Source organism: Gymnogyps californianus, chromosome 6 (assembly GCF_018139145.2).
Source record: "Gymnogyps californianus isolate 813 chromosome 6, ASM1813914v2, whole genome shotgun sequence".
Lineage (NCBI taxonomy): Eukaryota > Metazoa > Chordata > Aves > Accipitriformes > Cathartidae > Gymnogyps > Gymnogyps californianus.
This window is the reverse complement of record NC_059476.1, coordinates 28,800,954-28,822,250: the sequence shown is the minus strand read 5'-3', so window position 1 is coordinate 28,822,250 and position 21,297 is coordinate 28,800,954. Positions and strand designations below refer to the sequence as shown.

General features: G+C 39.8%; 1 protein-coding gene across 1 annotated transcript; it reads right to left on the bottom strand.

Moving 5' to 3' along the window:
• Positions 1 to 392: 392 nt before the first annotated feature.
• On the bottom strand, positions 393 to 18,882 carry CSGALNACT2 (chondroitin sulfate N-acetylgalactosaminyltransferase 2). The gene is made up of 7 exons (XM_050899064.1): positions 17,634 to 18,882; positions 8,587 to 8,803; positions 7,946 to 8,047; positions 6,043 to 6,221; positions 3,742 to 3,836; positions 2,214 to 2,295; positions 393 to 1,041 (listed from the first exon to the last, which is right to left on the bottom strand). Exons 1-7 carry the CDS (start codon positions 18,295 to 18,297, stop codon positions 749 to 751), a joined length of 1,632 nt encoding a protein of 543 aa, XP_050755021.1. The 5' UTR covers positions 18,298 to 18,882; the 3' UTR covers positions 393 to 748.
• Positions 18,883 to 21,297: the final 2,415 nt, after the last annotated feature.

Here is a 21,297-nt window from a genome sequence, read left to right as displayed (position 1 = left end):
AAAGACCAGACCCAGAAATGCCCAACTGGAACGTTCCCAACTTGTCTGATCCATCACCGAGATAAGAAGGTGGTGTCTCTTTTGCAGTGTGAAATTACATTATATGCTCTAAAATTCCACTTAAAAAGATTTTCTTTCCCCCTGCTTCACATGAATTTTTCTATATTCAACCATGTGAATGTCTGTTAATACAGTAAATGCGGCACCAAGCCCTTGCTGTGAAATCAGCAACCTGAACAGCTGGCGTACCAGTCAGCACGTCCCATATACCTTTCACGGTGAGATTCTTTTTCACACCTTTCTCTTGTTTCTACAATGGAGTGTAAGTACAGTATCCTTCTAAAGTCACAGTGCAGTGAGCCATACAGACTGAAAATACTCAAGACAACACAAAAGATTATTTAATTTAATTCTTAAAATAATGCAAATATAAGAATTGAAATGTACCATGTGGAAAAGTGTTGAGTTGTACATTCCACTGATTTTTCCAATCGATACTGAAGACACTTTCCTTGAACTACATACACATATGCTTTCCAATTTATTTGAGGTGCTTGAACTTGCAAGATATGTAGGTAATAGCATATCAGTCAAAGAATTACTCGGAAAACAAATACAAGAACGAAAAACCCTCTAAACTCTTCTTCACTGAAAAAGAGAGGCACTGCATTTTTAAGCTGAATTAAGGCTGTAAAATGATGCTGGTTCATTGTGAATTTGAAGTCATCAAATGTCACAGGGGTGACATTTAACCCACTGCTTCGCTGTTAGTCCTGTAAGCCTGCTTACGGAGGTGAGTCTCAATCTCCTCCCTGAAGACCAGCATCCCAAGGTGCGAGTGAGAGGCCTCGTTCATGGCTTTGGACTGGATACACATGCGATACTGCTCTGGAGTGAGTTCGTCTGCACAATGTTTCTCGTGCCAGAGATGAAAGAGACCAGGGACCGGTGTCCTGATCACAATAAGGTCACCGTGCAAGTACTTTCTGTAAAGGTGAACATCCTCACCGCCCCAGCCTTTCACTTCCAAGTCAAAACCCCCTATAAAAACAATATCAGAAAACGTTATTTTGGCACACAGGCCAGATGTAAGGCAAAAAGATCAACACTGCCTGTGTAATGTATTACCAAATCTGGTATGACATACCAGAAATTCTGGAGCAATTAACTTTTAAGTTCTCTGTGCCAAAGCATGCCAAATTGAGGGAGAGGAGCTTCAAGCATACCACATCCTTTGCGGTGGAAACTGCCCAGGACACAGATCGTGCACTGCTGGCTTCAGAAAGTCTCTTAGAACAGTGTCTCCAAATCACATTATGCATGACATTCCATGTGACAGCTGCAGAAAACTGTAGGCAAATCTCACTGGCTATGCTTCTGGGTTATTTTTAGCAATCATAATGGATTTTAGCAGCTGGAAAATGAAGCAGTCATGCACCATACGAAAAGCCCTCTCTAAAAACGCTAGCAATTGCTCCACAGGTCACAACTCCAAAAGTTGGATTAAGGTAAGGAACCTGTTCCACTGTTTTAAGTTCTCTTGCCTTTCCAGGACCATAGTGAAAATTGACCCAGACTCATGCACAATTTCAAAACTCTAGAATTATGAAGTCTTCATTTAGCATATACCATACACATGGCAATATGACTGCTATTAGAAATCAGCCTGCATACAAGCCATTATACAGCACACAGGGCTATATCATTACACCTTCTGGCAGACTATCTTCAAGACTGTCTTCCAAATTTAAGCACACCAAGCTGTTCTCAGTTTTAACAGCATGCCACAAGGCGGTGCCAAAGCGTATTTCTAAAGCCTCGAACAACTATATTCAACTACTCAAGGTTACTTAGAAGAAAGAATTGGAATGCTTCTTGTCTATGTTAGTGGTTTACTTGAGGGACGTGTTTCTTAAACTTGATTAATTTGCTTCAGACAGTCACAAAGTACAAAAAAATGAAAGATTTTTAGAAGTTCTAGAGTGAAATGTTGCTACTAAAAATATTGTGACTTCTAACAAACACTTATCAGATCGGACATCAAAATCTAGAAAAACTGATATATCTCATTGGTCAAACTTGTCAAGCAAGTCTGACTGCTGGGCTTAGGCAAATAATGAAAGAAATAAATGCATTACTTTCCTGTCATTAGATAGGAGCAGAGAATCAATTTTTAAACACACAAAAAAATTTTTTTTACAGTTTCATCTTACCAACAGTCAGAAAGTCTGTCCGATATTGACAAGTCATCCCAAAGCCAAAATCCCGCCAGAAACCAGAATCCTTCTTGTGTACCTGCAATTTTAAAACAATATCATTTTGAAATGCAAAATACATCGAAGGAGGTACATTCTACTTGGTTTTGTAGAACGCTAAGCTCTTCCAATCATTCCGATCATCTCATGCTGTATGCAGGATACAGCATATAACACTTATAGTATTTCTGTGTCACACACAGATGTGGGCTTCCCAATTACCTGCTGTTCACTTCACCCTTTGCCATCTGACTCCCAATAGTTACTCTCACTGCAGTTTCCACGTTTACCTTTCTGCCACACCACCTCTATTTTCTATATATCTGCTCAGACCAAGCGGTAAATTTTTGGTAGTCTATTGCCAAACCATCTGTTCCTAATACTCCTATTCCTACCCAGTTTCTAAGGCTACACTTGTCTCTTCTTGTTCTGATATGACAAGAAAAGTAAGTTTTGTGATTGAAGTGACCAACCATAAAGTTGTTTGATTCAAAAAAGTAAACAGCAGAGTTGTAAGGCAGGAGCTTACTCCTCTCTCAGCTGTGACTACCTGAGGCCGTATGCAAAAGCTTCCCTCCTACTTTCAGTAGGATCCTTGCAAACAACGTAGGGGGTGAGGGTTATTATGTTTTTCTTTTGTTTTAGTAAGGCTGTGTTGCACGCTCCTTTCTCTCCTCCAAACCTGTCTACCTCAAAAGTCCCAGCTGTGAAACCCAATTTCATTTATGCAGTCTCTTGAAAGAGTCAGGCTGGACATTGACTGTGGCCATTCCATCTTCAGGCAACAAGGACCCAGAAATGCAGTACTTCCTTCTTTCTGCTGAGCCCCAAATTATCCTTAAACCTATTCTCCTGAATGTTTGTAGGGTTTATTTGTTTATTATTTTGACTACAAGCTTCCCTAGAAGCAGTGTTTCTCATTCCAAAAGCAAGATGAAATTAGCAGTATAACAGCCAATGGTTCTGGCAGATGTCGGATGGCAAAGGTAAAGAAACAATCTGCACCGAGTACAGCTGTCCACAGCACAAACAAAGCAACTGACTGAACATCTTAGCCCACCTCAAGTAGTTAGCTGAGTCGATACTGAGGGAAGCTTATCAAGCACCATTCACAGTTTTTTTCCTTTCACTAATTCTTTGTTTGCTGGAACATAAGACGAAAGTTGCTGCCATGTTATGCCACTATCCTCCTAAAATACTGGCTTTCCAAGCCAGAATTAAGCAATAGATCAGAACTACCAACTTCATTTGATTAATAGCACTTTTTTTTTTTTAAATCTACGTAGAACTCCAAGTTTATCTAAGAACGAGTTTTGTCGTGTTTGATAAGCTTTTCTTCCAACTGCTTTGCCCATAATGGAGAAAAGTGTTTAGATACGCACTGCCAAAGGTCATAAGATATCCCAAACAGACTATGAAGTTACACTTAATTTTGTTTTAATACAAAGCACAACTAATTCTATCCAGAATAAATCACGCTGCTTACCAATTGTTGCTCCACAGGGGGTGGTATATCTTGGTTGGCATAGACAATAGCAGGATTATAAAGGCTGAATACCACAGGATAAAAAACCTTTTTCCCTAGAAGTCAAAAGGTAACTGTTACTCACTGTGGGCATACTTTCTGAAGGCAAGAGGAAACTAGAAATAGTCTCGTTATGTAAAATGTTAGCTATTAGCCATCTAGTGAAAACAAATAAATACAAGGTCTAACTGCTAGGATTTCCCATTGAGGTAGCCCATAACATCTAATGGGGCAGAGCCTACAGGATTAAAAAAATATAGGTACGCATATTTATATATACTCTATAGGTATGCATTTATACATACTTATATATACTTATATACATATAAAATATTTCATATATATATTCTACGTCACAATATCACATCAGACGACAGTGAAAAATCCCAGCAATAATGGTATGCAGTAAAGCTGAAAAATAACCAAGTCCAAGTAACACCTTGCATAGCTTGCGTTTTATGAGCTTGCCTCTTTCCACAAGCATTTAAAAGCGTGTACATCCAGGATGTCCTGCAAGGGCATTAAGCATCATGAGTATCCTGATTATGCTGTGACACCAGTTCTATGCCTATTACAGAAGCCAGATAAATATTTTTCAAGGATTTCTTGCATTGTCAGTGCTGCAAAGGTACTGACAACAGCCCACAAGAATACTCAGTACCCTGATGTGGGCATGAACTCTGAACGTGTGAGAAGCATTTTAAGATCTCACTTGAAGCAAAGGTGACAAACTGTCAGTATGAATTGTCAAGCAGTCTCTCAAACTCCCTTCCTTGTGAAAGCTCACAAGACGCTCCTCTCCAATGTTTTTCCAATTATTTATACAACTTGTTTCATGAAGTGCAGAGACAGACAGAAATGAAAGAAAAAGCAAGAAATAGAATCCAAATATCTGGCTTATAGCAGATTTTCTTGCCTGTTTATTATGTGGAAAAAAAGTATCTATTCATTCCAAATTGACATTTGGAGAAAATGGTTTCTGGCTGCAACAAATCTGGAATAAGAGTAAGCATTAAAAAAAGAACCCAAACAAATGTTTGACAGGAGAAGCTCTTAACTAGCACACTTGTTAACTCAAGAAAGCTTTATCCTTCTTGGCAGGAGCTTGTAGAACAAGCAAGCTTCATACAAACTTGAGAAAAATGGTCAGAAAATTTCAGAGCTTGGGATGTAAATGTGGAACATTACCTCAGTCTCTGTAAGAAGCACATTGTGTAGCTCTACTGAAAACCATTCGTATGTGATATGTCATGGCCATACAAGTGTGAGAAGACATAAACCAAAGTTGTTAGAGATTTCAGTATAACAAAAATCGTCTTCCACCGTAAGTGCTATATTGAGTTTTGTTATACAAATTTACATGCAGTCTAATTGTTAAAGCAATTAAACTGTCCAGCTTTCTTTTAGACAGCCAAATCTTAAGAAAATGTGAAAATTGTACTTATTGTACAAAAAAGACGTGTTCTTAAAACAAGCTACACTAAGGCAAAAGTTATTTCTCAGTCTAAATACTATTGTCTTTTGTGCACAGAGTATTTTTCATTTTCCTAGGTGCATAGTATTGAATAAGCTCCACCATTCAAGTTAGTTTTCTATATGCTCAGCTGTCGTGGTTTAACCCCAGTCAGCAACTAAGCACCACACAGCCACTCACTCACTCCCCCCCGCATTGAGATGGGGGAGAGAATCGGAAGAGTAAAAGTGAGAAAACTCGTGGGTTGAGATAAAGACAGTTTAATAAGTAAAGCAAAAGCTGCGCGCACAAGCAAAGCAAAACAAGGAATTCATTCACCACTTCCCTTTGGCAGGCAGGTGTGCAGCCATCCCCAGGAAAGCAGGGCTCCATCAGGTGTAACGGTTACTTGGGAAGACAAACGCCATCACTCCGAGCACCCCCCCCTTCCTTCTTCTTCCCCCAGCTTTATATGCTGAGCATGAGGTCATATGGTATGGAATATCCCTTTGGTCAGCTGGGGTCAGCTGTCCCGACTGTGTCCCCTCCCACCTTCTTGTGCACCCCCAGCCTCCTCGCTGGCGGGGTGGGGTGAGAGGCAGCAAAGGCCTTGGCTCTGTGTAAGCTCTGCTCAGCAGTAACTAAAACATCCCTGTGTTATCAACACTGTCTTCAGCACAAATCCAAAACATAGCCCCATACCAGCTACTACAAAGAAAATTAACTCTATCCCAGCCAAAACCAGCACATCAACACAGGTCAGTTTAAGCCAAACAAGACTCTGTTGCAGCAGCCGTAGAGGAACATACCAGGCTCAGCATTTAAGCGACAACTGTTGAGGAACTCGGCTGTGAAATAAACATCAACATCACAGAAGAACATCAGGACCTCGCCCTTTTCCCAGGCTCTGGCACCCATGTCAAGTCCCCGGCCTCGGTTGAATTCCTCATTCAGAGAGACGAGCGTGTAATTGTGGAAGTTAGTTTCTCTAGAAGAAAAACAGAGCCAAACCCAAAGTAAATTGCGGGGGGGGGAGCGGAATGGACCATTTATACTTTTCAGCATTTTACAGTAAAATTTCATTCTGGAAATTTTTAAAAAAACAGTTATATCATCAGGATGAGAAAAAAATACCTGTTCCACTTAGTTGTCTATTTTAAGTGTCAGAGTTTAGACATTGTAAAAAATGGACCTCAGTCTTACTTCATAACTTCACTTTGTATTTAATCATTCAGACAGATTTAAAAGGCCTTTTGGCAACTGACGCGATTAAAGTGCTCTCTGAAGTTACAATGCCATCTAAAATTTGTCGCCAGAAGCTAAGAAGTCCTGACTAATAGAGCAGTATCTCTGTCTTCACTACATCAGAGAGGAGGGCAAACAGAAAGCCAGAGTCCTGGCATCACCAAACTCATGAGGCAAAAGGCCATCTGTGTGGTGATGCCACCATAACCCAGACGGTTTGCTTCTCCTCGCTATTTCACACCAGTAGCACACATGCCTGTACTCATCGCAGAAGAGGAAAGGAGCAGCAAAAGGAGACTGGAAATACACCTGGGGAATATCTTCAAGCAAAGTTAAGTGTCTACTTCAGAGACACTTCAGAGGGCAACGCTTGCAGAGAACAGAGTAAAGATACTCAACAGTAGCACCACTAAGAAGATAAAGAACCAGATAAATGCCCAGTGAGTTCACAGCACTGAATCTGACTCAATGCTGTGAGAAGAAGAGGACGTCTCACAGGGAGTGTGGCAGGCGGCAGAGAGGCCGCAGAAACAGAGGCAGCCAGCACTCGGCAAGCTAGGTGCCAGGGAGGCTTGGCAGGAGGAAGGCAGAAGCACTCCTCCCTTCCTAGAAGATGTCTATGCACGCCAGGCCAACTTGCCATCACATGTTAAGCCAGCGACACAATAGCCTATGCCTAATACATTTCATTGAGCAGAGCCTTGGCCAGTGTTGTGAGACAGGGATTATGTGAGAGCCCAGCTTATTCTTGGCAAACAAGGATAACAGGCTCCCAGCTCAGGGACGAGCACAAGAGCTCAGGCAGAGAAGGGGCCCCTTAGCTACAGGGTTACGGACGCTATTACCTGTCCCATCCCTCTGGAGCGAAAAAAAACAACATTTGGGAATTTTACATCCATACTACTGTAATGCTATTTGCTGAGACAGCCATGCTGAAACAGTGCTTAAAGTTGTTTTAGAGCAGAGAGTAAGTATGGGCTCAATTACCTAGTACCTAGAAGATAGAGGGCAAAGCTTAACTTCTTAGACTCAGCAGCCTACCAGCCTACTTTGACTACATTTCTCTCCCTTATCATTAAATAAAATTGATTCTCCAGTGAAAGAACTATCAAAACGTTCATCTCGGTTCCAAAGAACTTTAATTCTGATCAATCTGTTAGCACAACTGAATATTCACTGCAAAACTCACCCCTGTTGTTCTTTGGACTGTCAGATAGAAACCTCAAAGCCACAGCTGTTAGTCTTTTTTGGCCTATAACTTGATTTTTAGTAGTCTTCAGGAGACTTTTGCAACTTAAGCTGTAAAATGCCAACCACAAAATAGTGTACTGTAAATAAAGCTTACTTTTGCTATTAACCTGTAATGGACATAAAATTATTCTTTTTATTATTTCATCCTTTTTAAAAACCATTTAAAAGGCTAATCAATATAGTTTGTATTGATTGACACTGGATCGACACACTTACCTAGCTACAGATTCTAGGATGCTTTTTACTTCCGATAGCCCATCTTGTCCAAAATACACCACTGTGAGGTGAACACGCTTATCCTGATGAATACACACATCCCTGCAAGCACAAAGATAAGCTGATATTAATAATTACTTGCAACACAACAGAAGCTTCAGGTACTTAAAAGCTATTGCATTTAAAAGTATTAGCAGATTTAAGTATTCTGGTCAGACTTCAACTAGCTTCTAAAGAAAACAAGGAAAGATCTTTTTGCTCTTCTTTTCCCACCTTTCCCATTTCAATCAGAAGGTTCCAATACTGTGTGTCTCATTCCAACACCTTATTTTATAAACAGGAGCTCAAAAACTGTTGTAAATACAGAAATGATGTTCAAGATCATCTGTGTCCAGGTTCACAGTGGCCCTGGCATTCGGTCTAAAAGGGGTTTTGGTGCAGTGTGAGAATCTCTTAAATCCTTTTAGAAGGAATATTTTCTCCATACAACAGGTTCAATTACAAACATCCCAAGGCAGTTGCACACAATGTTGGAATCATTAGTTCTGTCACAAATCCACCAGAACAGAAATTCATTTTGAAAACGAAACAAAATACTAAAAATCAGCAATATTGCTCACTACATAATCTCATGCACCTACCTAAAGTTTTGCATAAATTGTGCAAAAGCCTCAGTTCTTCCAGCAAGAGGGACAATAATGTTAATGATTGATCTAGAAATATCGACCGTTTCACTCTTCACTTTCATGAGGGGTCCAAAAGGTCGGAACAAGGTGACATGCCTGTATTCCATGCCATCCATCTTCTTATAAAACAGCTCATACTGTGTCCCCTTATCTCTTTCTGTACGATAGTAACCTGAAGAATAAGTCACACAAGTAATTTGTAAAGTCAAAGATCCCAGCAATTGTATTTCAGAAACACTGTTTTTCCTGAGAACTATAAAGAAGTGAAAAATAAACGTTTTGGGGGAAAGTTTCTGGGGTTTTCCTAAAAACAAACAAAAAAATCCACAAACCACCAATTATCACTACCACCCTCCTATCTTCTTAGACCAGATCTGAAAAACAATCTCGAACAACCTCCAGCTTCCCCTGCTTCTTAGATAGGTTTTATGGTCCTACATCAAGTTCTCAGACCAAATTACAGTTGGGTCTTCCCAACAAAAAGGGAATTCAACTATTCGCTATGGAAAAGGATGGCCGAAATCTAATATTGCCTGTTCTTAAGCCCTTCAGTAAAGGATCTTCCCCTGAGCTAGTCCACAGTGAAAGCTGAGATCATCTGGCCAGCAATCAACATAAGACAAGCTGTGGGCAGAACAAATGACACAATAACTCTCTTGACAAAGCCTGTAAAACCTGAAATGTGATATCTAAAAAAAAAAAATCTATGCGATAAATGCTGGAATGCTTTAAAACTGTTTTCACTACTGACCACTATCTATAGTGCTTTCTGTCCCATAAATAAGGATAGTGGTGTTTTACTGTAGCTATGGTCCTCGAAGGATGTAAACAGAAGTTTTCTACATAGCTGTAACACTTTGAGAAAACAATACCATTTCTCTATTGTCACGGTTTAACCCCAGTCAGCAGCCAAGCACCACACAGCCTCTCCCTCACTCCCTGTCATCCCCCCCCGCTCCCGGTGGGATGGGGAGGAGAATCGGGAAAGAAGGCAGAACTTGTGGGTTGAGATAAGAACAGTTTAATAACTGAAGTAAAATATAATACTAACAATAATAATAATGAAACATAATAATAATAGTAATGAAAAGGAATATAACAAAAAAAAAGGGGGGGGGGAACCCCAGTGATGCACAATGCAATTGCTCACCACCCGCTGACCGATGCCAGAGCTGCAACCCACCCCTCCCAGCCAACTCCCCCCTGTTTATATACTGGGCATGACATTCTATTGTACGGAATATCCCTTTGGCTAGTTTGGGTCAGCTGCCCCGGCCATGCTCCCTCCCAGCTTCTTGCACACCTGCTTGCTGGCAGAGCATGGGAAACTGAAAAGTCCTTGGCTTAAGTTAAGCGCTACTTAGCAACAACTAAAACATCGGAGTGTTATCAACATCATTCTCACACTAAATCCAAAACACAGCACTGTACCAGCTACTAAGAAGATGATTAACTCTGTCCCAGCCAAAACCAGGACATCTATAAACAGCACTACCTATTTAGAGACATTTTACTCTTAATGGGTAGGGAAATCTATCCCATTCAGAACAAATATTTAGGTTAGCTGATTGCTTTCATTTAAAGACCATCAAGGAAGCAACTCAAGCCAACAGCCTCTCTAATTTTACACCACAACGGAAAAAAACAAGACTTATCTGTGACTTTGACTCAACTGAGCTCTGTGTTGGTAATCCTGTACGTATACTAAGCTGAGAGTAGGAAATGCTGACAGGAAAAATCCTCCAACAGAATTGCCCTATGTTCATCCCATCTCAGCTCTCCTCTCTCCCCCACAAGGAAAAAAGTATATTATAGAGAAGAAACATAAGCTACACTGTGAACCAAACAACGTTCAGTTGAGCTGACCACACAAACCATTGAGAAAGTTACGAATAGCTGCATATCCCCAAGCGTGAAGAACACACCTACCTTTACACCATGCAACCAGTCTATTCCCATGCCCTTGGCAGGCCTGAACTGCCTCTTCTCCTGCAAGCCAGCCTCCAGAGCAGCTGAAATCCTCTCCCAGCCTCCTATTCAGAAAGAAGGTGGCAGGGCACAGGACAGATGAACTGTTCTGGTGACACAAAGGGCTGTCTTTTGTGCTTAGTATTGATACTGTCCTTTTTCTTGTTATTGCCTTTTTTGCAACTGAAATCAAGAGGGGTCAAGGTATGTGAAGGGAGCAGCCCTCAAACTTAGAGCAGCTTGGTTTTGTTTGTCTGTCTCAGTGTCCTGGTTTCAGCTGGGATAGAGTTAATTTTCCTCCTAGTAGCTGGTACAGTGTCATGTTTTGGATTCAGTGTGAGAATAATGTTGATAACACACTGATGTTTTTAGTTGTTGCTAAGCAGTGTTTATACTAAGTCAAGGATTTTTCAGCTTCTCATGCCCAGCCAGCAAGAAGGCTGGAGGGGCACAAGAAGCTGGCAGGGGACACAGCCAGGACAGCTGACCCCAACTGCCCAAAGGGATATTCCATACCATATGACATCATGCCCAGTATATAAACTGGGGGGAGCTGGCCAGGAGGGGCAGATCACTGCTCGGGAACTAACTAGGCATCGGTCGGCAAGTGGTGAGCAATTACATTGTGCATCACTTGTTTTGTATAGTCTAATTCTTTTAGTATTATTATTTTAATTTTATTATTATTATTAGCATTATTTTCTTTCCTTTCTGTCTTATTAAACTGTCTTTATCTCAACTCATGAGTTTTGGTTTGGTTGGCTTTTTTTGCTCCCTCCCCCCCCCCACCCCCACAGCTCTCTCCCCCATCCCAATGGGTGGTGGGCAGTGAGCGAGCAGCTGTGTGGTGCTTAGTTGCTGGCTGGGGCTAAACTATGACTCTCAGGAACTAGAAAGAAGTGATCTTACAGCTTTGCTTCTCTCCCTATCCCCAGGCCAATATTCTTCCACGTTCCCTTCCTCCCATTACCTTCTCATTCAATACAAGAAGCAAACGAATGTGTATACCACCTTGTCCCAACTTTTTTCCTCTACACCCCAGGCTCCCTTACAAAGAGTCCTTTCCCTAAGTCTACCTAACTCCCTTCATGTTTTTCTGCTCCAGCCTCCCTCCCCAAACCAAATGCAGTCTCATTTACTGATATTCTCTTCTGTCCTGTATCTGCCCAACAGCATCTCTTTTACAGCAAGCTCCCTATTCCCCGCCAATATTCAGCTCTGTAATGCACTCTTTCTTGCGGGCGAGCGTGTGCACTGGCAGACCCGATGGGAAATGTGGATGACCACCACACAGGGTCCGTGGGAGACAGGGTGTAGCAGAACAAGCTGGTGCCATAACACTGGAAGTTAACGGTGACTGAACCTAACCTTTCAAATTAAATGCTTTTTACCCTTTGAACAAAGTTTCGCAATGCTCTCCTTTAAGAGACAGAAATCCACATTTATTCCTTTGTGAACACAGAGCTGCATAAAATATACACCACATTTTAATGCTCAGGAAAAGCATGACAATTTCTAATCAGTATTAATTACAAGTACTGAAAAGGGCGTTTCAAACAATGAAAGTCCACAGTGTTGACCATTAGAAGCAGAACAAGATCTTAAATTCCTCTCAATCCTTTTCCACTCCAACCCTTTGTGCTGTGTAGTCCAGTGCTGTAGCTTGAAAACAGCTTCTTGGTTGTCAGAGCAGACTGCGTTTGCACACCATGCTGTCGTGCAATATGCAGCAAATACTTTATACCAGTACACCTGCATAAATTAACATTCAGTATTGTATATTATATTCCTTTCTCTAGTATCCAATAGCTGTTTACAGATGAAAATACCACTTACAATGTAAGTGAAGTTTTTAAAAAGCATGTCACAGTTGCCAATAGCTTATCTTTAATCAAAGCGTAAGCTTAGATGTCAGTCTACAACAGAAGGCTGTAGTACAGAATAAAAATTTCTACATTAAAGTAACTGTAAAAAAAACGCTGCTGTAACTTCATTAAGACCTTAATATGCAAGTCCAAATTTGAGTAGTGCCTTGCCAACATTCAATTGCTGGAATGTAAGATTCCAAACTTTTGAAACTCAATATCCTACTAGCGCCACACTTTTAAACAGTAAGTATGTGCTCCTCAAGTTATTCTCCTTGCTATGAGCTAACCTCCACAGGTAATCTACTCATTTGAATACTTTTATGGGATTAAAGCTTCTATACACAGAAGCCAGAATTGAGAACAGCCAGAGAAAGAACCCACATCTGTTTTACTTCTTAGTGTATTCAGGTTTTTAACACTTGGGACTGACTCATGTAATAAAACCTGCTATCTCACCTTCCAACTAGCATACGCTGGCTGCCATCCAAAATAGAGTTCTATAAGCAAAGAGGTAAAAAGCAGCAGAAATAATTTAACAACTGTTATTCCTGGTCCGTGAAGCTTTACTCCCTTTGCAGAAGTTCTGTTTCTCACCAAACAAATTAAATCTTAGGAATACCAGGAATAAATTACTATCAAAGCCAAAAAGCTGTTCTTCTATTGCACTGAATACTATTACTTGTTTGACAACTACCAAGAAAGCTACCAAGAAAACGGCCAGTTTCTGGTCTTATGCAGGACATACTAAAGAGGTGTCTGCATGACAAACAGCCCACACTGTTCTATGGATGCCAAGGACTCTGGAAGAGTTTTGACTTTGAGCTTGCAGCATTGGGATAAACAATTTTTACATGCCAAGGACATATTTCGGGTAGGGAGTCTTCCTTTGAGATTATGACCTAAAGATAGTTTCTGGACTTTGCAGAGTTCCAACTGGAAACACAGAAGCAAGAGAAGTGCACCCAAATAGCAGCATTCAAATTCTGGCAGACATTCAATAACAAGACCTTTATTAGAGATTAACTAATTGCTAATTAGTTTCTGAAAATATGCTAATGCCTCTATTTTCCAAAGGTTAATTTTAAATGTCTATCCAATGGAAAAGCTTTTACTCTCTTGATAAAATAAAGCCGTTACACTGATAAATGTAACCCAAATAAACCAGTTACACTGATAGTAAAGTACAGATATCCATGAAGGCTCTTCACTGAGTTTTGCATCGCTATTCAAGACTTAATGTCACAGGCTTCTGAAGAAAGGGGATGGACAGAGTTAATACTATTATGCTCTTCCCATCTTACTTATCCTCTGTTTCTCAATATTATCAAACACTGATCTCAAAGAAATGTATTTTTAATCCAGGACTATCCTAGAATGCCCAATTCAGCAATTAGGTTCAGTGTTTGTAGTCCTAGACCCCTTCATTTGTGATAATACGTAATATTGCAACTTTTATTCTCTCTAGGGATACTCTTCACCCAAGGGGAACAGTGTATTGCTGTTTCTCATATGCTTAGATCTAATGGAAATATTAAGAAAAAAAACTTCAAAGTGTTTCTCAAACAACTGCAGAACAAGACTTTTTTTACGGTTTCGTTTTGGTTCTGTTAATATTAGAATTCTGCAAGTTTCATTCTGGGTTGCAGCAAAACAAAAAGGTAACAGTGCAGCAAACGGAGCCCTGCAGAGCTGAGAAACTTGCTGGTTTTCTCTTCATCAGCAAAGCAAGTCCATTGAGCCTTGTGAAAAATAATTTGGAGCTTTCCGAAAGTATCTTTATAGTTGCAATGCATACTTGCAAATCTTTTTTTTACTTGGTGTTATTGCTTGAAGCCTGCCAATAGCCATGATGTGGCTGTGGCAGCTCTGCCTAATCACAACTCCAAAACGCATTCGGTCATTACTTTGTTTTGCAATGCTAAAAAAAAAAAAAAAAAAAAAAGAACATCAGTTTGGATAACACTTGAACAGGTTGCTCCCTGTCACGGATACAGCTTTCTTGCACCACTGGTAGAAGGCAGAATATCATCCTTTAGAGACCACAGAGTCTGAGCATGCAGCAAAAAAGCTGCATGAACAGTTAAATCAAGGGCACAGAGCAGAACACAGAGCAGCAACAAGAAAGTCACCATCCATCAGCATGTATTTTGAAGTTTTTTGGCCCACGTGGTATTAGAGTAATAAAAATCAGTTGATTCAGACTACTATGTATTATTAAGTAATTAAATGTACTTTTTCAGAAAAGTTTATTTAGGAAATTTCTATTTATAAAATAGAAAAAGCAGATTAAGTTTAGATTCATGTCATTAGTCTTTGTTGTCACAAGTGACTCCAATATAGATAAATCCTAAAATACAGTAAGAAAAAAAATTCTCGATGCTTTTACAAACCAAGACAATGATATTCCACTGAGTGGGCAAAGACAATGTAAATGCTGGGGAAGAACTTCAGACATTCAGTGGTGATGAAGAGATACCATTAAGTAAAATTGTCTATAAAAGATTCTAAACTTATTTAAACAGCCACCAAATTCTCTAAGGATTTACTAATCCAACTTAAAGTACATACCACAAAAGACTGCATAGCTCAAGGTTTAGTCTAGTATCCCACAAGTCTAGGAAAAAAGCCGAAATAATTCCGAGAACCCAACATTTACCTACATGAAAAGTTAGCCTATTGAGGTAGGAAGCTAGAACACTTCTAGAATAAAAATGCCTGTTTCTAGTTTAGCTTATAATTGTGGCACAGTTTTGTGGGTAAGTTTTTGTAGATAGATACGCGTTAGTTTTGAGAAAAAATTCCTGCAAGTTAGAACAAAAGCAAAATCAGTTTATCTGTATTAAGCATAAAATGTGATGGCTACGTATTAACTAATGCAGTATCAGTTGTCTCTTTTGCGCCCCCCCAAAGTAATCCACGCATCAATTTTCTCAGCCTTTTGTTTCAAATTGCATAAACCCCTAGTATTAGTCCTAAATCACTTATTACAAAATAATCATTAGCAATTGAAAAGGATACAGAACTTAAGTGACAAACTATTTGTTTTAACTCAAGCTGACTTTAACAAACTGTTTCTCTAAAGGAGCAATGCTAATCCAGCAACTATTTAGTTGTGCTCTTAGGACATGTACAGGAACTGTTGTGACTTCAGTAGATACACCAAGTCTGCTATGAATCTTGAACCCACCAGTTTACGATAGCTTAAGGGAGCAATATTTTCTAAATGGAAGGACATCAACTTTCCAACTGTACTTCCATCAAACGAGGATGCACAAACTGACAACAGAGGTAGCGCGCTAGAGCCCAGTCACAGGGCTGCAGGGCGAGGGACCCGCAGGTACTACTACCAGCTGGTTCTGTTTCTCACCTCTAAGTTTTGGAACAATAGAAGGAAAGAAAAAAAAAAAAGGTGTTAATATTCAGAAGCAGCTTTTTTTTGCTGGCCCAGTGGCTAAATTAGCCAGTAGTATTCTCACCTACACATAAACACAGAATACCCACCCAACCCACAACTTCTATCTGAAACAAGACACTGATATATATCACCATGGCTACTTGCTAACACACCCCTATGAGCTACAGCATAAAAAATATTTTCTTTTAAGTGCTGCATATTTTTTCTACAGTTCCTGTAACCTATGCTTGAAGAAACTGCCTTTACAACAAAAGGAAACTAGTTCAACTTCCAAAACCAATTATCAATATACTGGTGTGAACAGAGGCAGAGGTACAAGTACAGTTCTAAGGTCCTACATCTTCTTGCTTTCTTGGAGGTCTGCAGTCATTAAAGGTAGTACACTAAGAAAAATGAACAACTATTTCAGTACTGGTAACAAAAAAATCCAGTAGAGTATAAGCAGTATCTAAAACAGTAAAGGAAAAGCAGCTGCACACTTAATATAAAAAGAAAACTGCAAGAATATATATTAATATAAAAAGGCTGCAAGAATGACTACTTCCAGACAAAAGAATATTGTTTTAAGTGAAAACTGTACTAAGAGCCTAAGACTGCACTAGCTGTGTTATACTGAGACAGTTGAGTGGATTCTACACCCTGCCCCACCTTCTGGAACGAAGAGTACTTGCATTAAACTTTCAACACAGTAGCTATTAAAAGCAGATACTTTTTGCACTACAGACCAATTACATCATCTTCGACTGAAAGAACTGATTATTTCAAGGCCAACAGTACCTTTCTCCAGCATGTGTTTGCTTAATAGTGCAGACATCAGTACTGCTGAGATCCAGAATCCCTTTTACAGTAATGCTCTTATAACATGGTCCAACTTTTGGTTTTTTTATGGCAGCATGAGCTGTATTTAATACTGTAAATACAAAAAAGAGGTACTAGGGCAGTTTTTGATAATACTTATCTCCATCAGCATTACACTGTACCTTGAAAGCCAACTTCTATAGGAATTATCACTAATGCGTCTTTTAAGGGTGTCACTAAATGTTGAAAACATAACTATTTTTGTTTTTATAATAATGTGTTCTGTAATTAAATTTACAAGCACTGAAAGAGAATTGAATAGAGAACAAGAAAACAGTTCAAGGTTGCACAGCTTAGTGAACCCCATAACTAGTGTACCATGAAGGGGCTATTCAGGACACCAAGTTCTTCAGCTGACATGACCAGAACACGTTAGCCTACCAACGCTCTCCCTCCAATATGAGTTTGCCAGCTCTACAAGAGTCAAAAGCCTGAATAGTAACTAAAAGTGGCACAGAGATGAGCGAAGAAAAAAAACCCTGTAGCTTCATACTGAATAGCTTAACTATGCTGGAACAAGAGAGATGAATCAGTTTTTCCCTCCCACTGCCACCCATTTCACTGGAAGTCTTTCAGTTATTTAGTACCATAAGCAGTTGTGTCACATGGACTTCAGCTAAAATCAATTATGAATGCCTCAGTATTTTAAGCGGTTACAACTTCCCCTGTACACTTCTTGTGGTGAGCCCTTCTTCTGAAATGGATTTCTTGCTCCCTACGCAAAACACGACATAATGAAGCAGCAATATTCTCATCATTAGAAATAAAGTTTCTTACTGTGTATTACTGTTCAAGACCTTATTCAAGTAGGTAAAACCCCTAAAAATACAAACACCATTAAAAGCCTTTTGTGACACTCTGTTAACTGGCTGGGAAGCATGTAATAAACATACCTTCTATGAAATCATTTTCACTATATAGCTGCCTCTCTCCTACTCCATCATCTTCATCTTGTCCATCTTCTTCATCTGGATTATTGATAACTTCTAGGCCAGCCTCAATAACTTCCACCAATTCATCTCGTTTATCCTTTCTAACAGGTTTCTCTTCTGGATGCCGAGTGAGCCCCATCTCCAACTGGAATACTTTCATGGATGTAAAGCTTTCAAAAGGAATGACGCCATATTCACTAGGCAGTTTGGCCCCCACGCTCACCTCAGCTTTGTCAATCTGGGAATGAAGAAACTCTAGGAGATCATTGGATGCTTGTTCTTTGGTGCCCTGGTAGTTCATACCATTGACCTTGGGGCTCTTTTTTTCCTGTAGGGATTTCAATTTATCACTCATTTCCTGAAGCTCTTGCTTTAACTGGGCAATCTGACGTTTCAGACTGGTAGCTCGGTTTTGATAATGCTCTTCTTGTTCCTGCAAGAGAGCTTGATAGTATTCTTTACCCATGTTTTCGCCTACGACACCAGGTAGGGATCCATTACCATCTGTTTGTGGAGCACACTCGAGCAAATACATGAGCAAGACTAAACTGAACAGTAAAGCAAGGCCCACTAATAGCCAACGAGTCCTGGCTTGAATTACTAAGCCTCTTCTGGGCATTCTCATATTATTTCCGTTTCCAATCCAAAAAGATGACTTATCTGCTCATGCCTTCCAGGGAACATAACCCCAGAGATCAAATCTTAGAAAGAGAGAGAAAGTATGACCATAATAGTTACTACAAGTTTTGATAAAGTAGCTGATGAGCAGTTTTCAACCTTTGCCTTAATCAGGTGTCATTGTAGAGACATAAATCTGAAGTTCCTATGTCATCCATAACCATCAACTGTAAGTTTGGTTGACGCCATACAATTTGTTCAGGATTTCCTACCCCAAACAAAAAGTCCTGCAGAGGGGGAGGAAGATAGAAGACACCAGCAAGGAGTCATATTTCCATTTCCTAATTCAACTCTAGTTGAGGGTTTTAGCCTATTTGAAGTTCAGTGAGGAAGGTCTGCAAAAGTCTTTTTATAAGCTTTGAATCGACAGCAATTTTTCCCCCCCCTCACTATGTGTAAGTGAGAGCAGTCTACAGTTTAGTAACAGTAATTTTCATTGGCTAGTCTGGTTTTTCCTCTGGCACTTGAGTATTTTATTCCACGTCTCCCTCCTTTCCTTGGAATCTGCGGTTTGAGTCAGCAAAATGAAGACAGAACCTAAAATTAAAAGAAAGGTGCATATTAGATCTACAAAGCAGCTGGTCATTTGGAAAACACATGAACAAAGTTGTAACACATGGATGCAAAGGATCGCTGGGGCAAGGGGTGGGAAAAGGAGAAAGAGAAAACATTATTTCTTTCCATCGCATCACCCATCAGTGATTCCCTTTGACATAGTGTCTGGAAAATAGCAATATGGACAGTCTAATGAAATACATTTTTCACATAGCTAGCTAAAGCAGTAAGGGTTCTTCTAGTCTCATCAAGTTTTATTTGTTTTAACTCCCCCACTCCTTCTTGGGTTTTTTTGTTTTGTTTTCCTCTGTGGGAGAAAAAAAACACCAACAAAACCCATGCCCTTCCTACTCCTCTGAACTAAAAAATTCCAAGAACTATTTTGAAGCAGCAGTAGCAGAAGCTTGCATTTCTATTTGCTTTTACTTTAAGTAAATAACTTTTAGGGAATAATTATTCACTCATGAATAAAGTACTGCAGATTTAAGTATCAAAGTTCACAGAAACAGCATTTCAGAATAGGTCAAATTCAACAGAAATTCAAATTCAAATCCCAATTCCTGATTGATGAAAGGGAGCCTCAGACTATCCATTCACTAACATTTCCACCTTTTGATTTGGGTAGGCCAGCGTGAAGAGGCGTTGACCGTTTGCATGGGTCACCCTCTTACACCACTGGTCAAACCGGCTTGGAGGAAGAGACGAGGGAAAAAGGCCACAGTTAGGCAAGAGGAGGACACCAAAAATCCTACTCAGCAACAACAGTCAGCAAAACAGTTTATCAGTCTCTTCAATGACAGCATAAAGAGCTAAGAAGTAAGCTCAATGCATGTTAGTCTACTTTCTAACATTAATAAAATATTTTTGTTTAAAACTTGGTTGTAGAAAATAAGTGAAGCTCATTAAAATTTATCCAGGGATCTATTAGCTCTACATGCATTTCAACTGTGTTGTGTAATTATTGTTTGGGGGAAGTTCTGGGACTTGAGTAACTTCAGTTTAGTTTCAGTATGCTTATGAGATTAGAAAAAAATTGCCCACTCCAATACTCCTTATATATGGGTTGGACAGATTGTTATTTAACACCACCAGCAGCCACAAACCCCGTCTTCCTCCATCCTTGCAAGTAAGTCACAGTGCCACAATGCACTCCATGTGTTTACAACAAACACCTTGCAACGTTTCTCCTTGATTATGTCCTTGCGACATTTCTCCCTTCCCATTCGGCTTCCAGCATTGGGATATTGCTGTAGTGAGAACCAGGTACCACATATCAGTCGTACCATGATATTCAGCATCCTCATTTGCAAGAAAGCTCCAGTTACAAGGCCTGAAAGATTAAGTAATTTATTCATACGACCAACACCAATGCCTGCAATAGCTGATCCTAAGTTTGCATGCATGTCATGCACACTAAGTTTTGCAAGAGCTGCACACCTTCGAGTTGTCCAGCTGAAGTCCACAGGACTGCTTGAAGCAGCTATTAGTATTTCTAGTGCTAAAGGCCCTGCCTATGACCCTGTTTACAAATAAATTAGATCCATTATGTAGAAATTCTTAATACAGCAGCTTAAAGGCAATAGTTATCTGAAAGTGAAGCTTTTTGAACTCATGTAAAGCTACTGGACACTTTGGTACAAAATACGTAACAGTTTTATCAGCTGAATTCTAGATGACATTCTTTTAAGTCCAAATAAGACAGAAGTTAGTCACTCCTCACTGCACAACCACCACATTATATAAATGCAAGTTAAATGCCTATAAAGAGTGATCAACACCAGATGTATCCTCAGACTATTGACTAGGGTCCAGATGTGGTGAATCAAGGCAGACAGAGAAAAAACAATCTACAGGATAAAACCAGTTCACAGAAATGATGTAATATCATCCCAAGCTTTCTTTAGTACCAAGTTGCCTATATGATGTTTTTTCACATTTCTTCCTGAATTCTTGTTCTGTTAGACTGCAAGAGGTAAAGCCACAATTAATAACATAAAGAACCATATGTTTCTTTAAACCTAGATAAATGCCAGACTGTACTAAAGCCACTCCATGCAGAAGCTGGTACATCTTAGATCAGTCAAGGCATATTGAAAAATGATCAAACTACCTGACTTGCATAAAATATTGACAAATCCAGTCCCACTATTTTTCACTGCACAGCCTTATTACTGGTGTCAAGAACAGCAGCATTTTTGCATCGCTGTATACACAAACACAGCTGCCATACCACTACAGAAATCAGCTTTTCAAGTTATGAAGAGATGCTTTTGGTACTGGGGACAGGGCAGGAAACAAGGCCGAGTCTTACAGCCCAGCAGGACACGAAGAAGGGAGCTTTGTGTTTTTTCCTTTACCTTTCTCCTCACTTTTACAGGACAATTAAAGAAAA